This window comes from Trachemys scripta, chromosome 3 (assembly GCF_013100865.1).
Source record: "Trachemys scripta elegans isolate TJP31775 chromosome 3, CAS_Tse_1.0, whole genome shotgun sequence".
NCBI classification, from domain to species: domain Eukaryota; kingdom Metazoa; phylum Chordata; order Testudines; family Emydidae; genus Trachemys; species Trachemys scripta.
Window position 1 is genome coordinate 57,740,659 of NC_048300.1, and position 4,178 is coordinate 57,744,836.

At 49.5% G+C, this 4,178-nt stretch overlaps 1 protein-coding gene across 1 annotated transcript; it reads left to right on the forward strand.

Moving 5' to 3' along the window:
- Nucleotides 1-321: 321 nt before the first annotated feature.
- SAYSD1 (SAYSVFN motif domain containing 1) lies at nt 322-3,853 on the forward strand. The gene is made up of 2 exons (XM_034764812.1): nt 322-522; nt 793-3,853. The coding sequence occupies exons 1-2, from the start codon at nt 400-402 to the stop codon at nt 1,126-1,128; spliced, it is 459 nt and encodes a 152-aa protein (XP_034620703.1). The 5' UTR covers nt 322-399; the 3' UTR covers nt 1,129-3,853.
- Nucleotides 3,854-4,178: the final 325 nt, after the last annotated feature.

Below are 4,178 nucleotides of genomic sequence, written 5' to 3' on the forward strand. Positions count from 1 at the left end.
TTCCTGCTTCCCTCGGCCTGGGCAGCCAGCATTTTTTTCAAAAGCGGTGCCGGCCCACCTCTGGTCACATCCATCCGCCTCCCCTAGAGAGGGTCCTTCATCTGTGCCACACCCCTGTGCATTGGGGCACTTGTGGCCGGGCCTTAAATTGCCCTCGACTGAGCCAACAGCTTTGGCCCCCAGCGACTGGGTCCTGGTTCGCCATCAGCTGCTGGGTTCCGCCCCCTAGCGTGAAGGGCAGAGAAAAGGAATCCACTCCCCGCCCATAGCCCCGCCCCCTACTGCTGGGGGCGGGGCGATGCGGCGGGTGGCTCCTCCCCCCGAGCGCTCAGTGACGTAGGGGCCCTGTGTGCGAAGGGACGGGGGGTGTCGGGACGAGCAGCCACGTCGCGGGTCCCCATGGAGCGGAGGCTGGCGCAGTTCCGAGCCGCGCGCAGCGCCCCACAGCCCGTGGCGGCTCCGCCTAGCGAGCAGAAAGCCGGGCCGGAGGCAGGCCTCGGCCCGCGGGACCGCCCCGCCCAGGTGAGGGGGGAGCAGGGCCTAGACTCACTCCGTCCCGCCACTCGCGGGGTGGCGCCGCGACCCCAGCGCCGCTGCCGGGACCACGTGCCGTGGTTCGGTCTCCCGGGGCTCTGCAGCCGGGGGAGCGCTGCCCTCTGGCCCGGCGCTGCGGGGAGGGGGGGGACGGCGTATGGGAGGCCATTGGGGGGAGGGGTGCGGAGGAGCGGGGCAGCCCCCGCAGGGCGCAGTGATCTCCCCCCCACACACACCCCGCTTGCTCTTGCCCCTCAGGAAGAGGCGCGCAGGCCGGGACCCCCGCAGGACGTGGCTGCCGGTGCCGCCGCCCCGTGGGGCGCCCGGGCTCTCCTGCCCCACGTGGCCTTGCTGAAGTTCCTGCTCTGGCTGGTGCTGCTGGGGCTCGCGGCGGAGCTGCAGTTCGGGCTGCCCTGCTTCGTCCTGTCGCTGTTCTACTGGCTCTACGCCGGCATGCGCGGCCCCGGCCAGAGGCGGCCGGGGGAGAGAAGCGCCTACTCCGTCTTCAACCCGGGCTGCCAGGCCATCCAGGGCACGCTCACCGCGGAGCAGCTGGAGCGAGAGTTACTTTACGGACCCGCCGCCGGGAGGTAGCGGCTGGCGCCAGGGGACTGTGGGCGCAGCCTGACGAGCAGCAGCTGTGTGCGCGCCTCCCTCTCGGCAGCTGGTGCCACCCTTTGTCTGCGCTGCCCCTGCTCGCTGCCGGGCCTTAGGCGCCCCCCTCGGGCCTGTGTGAAATCCATCCTCGTAGCACCGCAAAACTAACTGTTCTTCGCCGCCTGAGCCTCTCGCTCGCTAAGGGAGTGAATTCGAGGTGACTCCAAATAAGAAAGTAGCTAGCGCTGTTCCGGGTGAAATGCCTTAATTGACGCCTGCTGGCTTGAAGTTATGGCCACAGAGTGGTGCCAATTCTAATGTACTGATATGGCCTTATACACAACTTCCGGACACTAAGGCTTCTGGTACCTCAGAAGGCAGGGCAGTCTGAACCTCCTTGCCTTTATTTTCTTATGCTGCTGGCCCTCTAGTGAAAGCAATTAACCTGTGAAGATTGTCATCTTAATATTAAGCAGCGTAATGAAGAATCCATGCCTAGCCTGGCTTTCAGAGTCAGGACCCCATCTGCTCTGAGACCAAATTTCACAGCAGTGTTAACTTAATTCTACTGCCCCTGAAATACCCGTCATTCTTGTTTCTTACCCTCTCCCCCCCATACAGATAAATGTGTCATAGCTGTAAATATTCAGGGATTTAAAATGTGTTGTATTTACTATTTCCAACAGTTTTTTTTAAGAAAGTTATTTTTATTATGCTCTGCATGGGACAGGATGGGATTAAGGGGGCCTGAGCCCACTCTCCTGGCCTCAACTCTTCTTCCACCTAAAGGAAAGTGGTAGCTGCCTGACCCGTTGCCTTCCTCTATGGGACCGTGCAGGGAACATGGACTATAATCCAGTTACGTCTCTGTTGTGAGGAAAGCTGAAGATCAAGAGGCAGCTGCAGGCATGTCCTATGGGCACCTGGCTGCAACAGCATAGCAAATTCTACAGCAAAAATGCTTAGTGGTATATAGTGGGGAAAATTCCAAATGACAAGACGGCAGAGCCCCCAGGGCCCTGATTGTAATGAATAGGGTAGTTTACACCTCTGAGCTACTGTCAGACTTTCTATACCCCTACATTCAATTCATGTTTTCAAGGTTCTTTCTGCCAGAAACCAAATCTGTTTTTTAAATGAAAGTTGAAATTTGGGAACACAGTTTTGCAGCAAGTGGTAAATTTAGCTGCTGGGGAATCTCAAACAGTGTCAATAATTAACAGACATTTATTTAGCTCTAGCTAGGCTTTTAATAGTATGATTAATAACTCTTTCTTCTTCCCTTATCACTGTAATTGCACTTCGGCAGGCTGCTATTGCTGCCATTTATTAAGGGATGATGATAAATGAGGCACAGAACTCGGGATGGTGAGGGAAAGTCAGCTGACTTAGTACCCATAATTTGCTATAATATTCTTAATTATGCAGATTAAGGAATACACTCTTCAACAGAGGAGGTATTGAGCCCAGCACCCCACACATCATGTGATTGCCCATGCAAATGCAAAGGCACCTAGCCTCCTTTGTAATGCTGCACGGAGGATGGGTTATAGTCTGCACTCAGCCAAGTTTACAGTCTGTAGCATAGGATTTTTTTTTCCATTTTATTTAATCTTATGGGAACATGCTTTATTATAAAATTAGCCTGCTTTAGAATCCAGTCCAAGTTACTTCTGGTTTCAAAGTAAAATTTAGGCTTCAGGAGATGAAAAATAACCATTAGAGCTTCAAGCTCTGCCAGGACTGCCTATTTAATGAGCAGTGATATCTGTTATTGAGCTGTTCACAACTGTAGGTGGGTGAGATCTAATACAGGAAAAAATACAATAATGCTGTTTTGTCCTGGTTATTAAATATGCATAATCTCCCATTCCAATAAATCATTTTGGTTTCTGGCTGGACAGAGACAATTTTTATCATCATTGGGCATTCAACTTGAATTGTTGGAGGTCCTTGCCTCTGGCAGATGCTGTACTTTACTATCCCTTAAATTGGGAGAGGTTTCTCTAGTACAAATCTCCATGGAAGAGTTTACTCCGATAATTTGTGCCATGGCTTTGCAATACTGACTAATGTTACTATGTTTGCCTCGAATGTATTGTATCACAATGGGACCGTACCCATAAAAAAGAAAATCAGATGTTTTTAGTGTGATTGTAATTTATTCCCTTTGTGTAACAAAGATTATATATATATAGTATAAATGACCCTTTGCAGTTCAAGTTACCAGCAGGAGGTGGAAAGGGACTAGAGAGGAGAAGTGCTTCAAGGATTCTTGTTTGTGGAAGATAGTGAGATGCTCTCACTTGAGTTAATCAAAGTGGAAGGACAATAAGAATAAGGATACCAATCGTGCTTGATCTACTAAGGCTCTTCACGCAGCTCTCTAGCTAGTGATTAGGTTTCTAGTTTTGGATTGTTTGCTTTGATAATTAGAAGACTGATTCGATTAGAAGTTTTAGTAATTCTTTCTAAGAGACTGAGGTATCAACACATATACCAAGTAAAATCTTTTCTGATTTGCACAGTCTTCTGTTCAAAACAGTAATTTAGATGCCCAATCTGATTCCAGTGGGGGTCCTACTGTTCACCATGTATTCTAACAGAGTAGCTGTTGCTACAAGAGAGATCAGGAAAATTACTAACACTACAGAAGAAGATGTTTTTTTTAGGCAAACCGCTTGAGGACATACACTCTCAATAAATGACTTAATATCCACTATATAAAGGCTTTTCTGTTTCTTTGAGTGAATCATAACTTGTCACTTAATTCCCCTTGAAAATATTCCACCAAGAACTGTGTAAAAAGTGGCCAAAAGAAAGAAAACAAACACACACCACTAACAACAGATTTATGTGACAAGGGAATTACATTCCAGGGAAAAATAAGGAAACTACACATCCATTTAATGTGCACAGGGAGCTTATATGGTCTACATGTACATCTTCTATAGCTGCCTGTCTGTTTTTACATGCAAAGAAATCACATTCAAATACAAATTAACATTTAAACATTAATGAAAGAGTACACATTTGTAGCAGCAAGA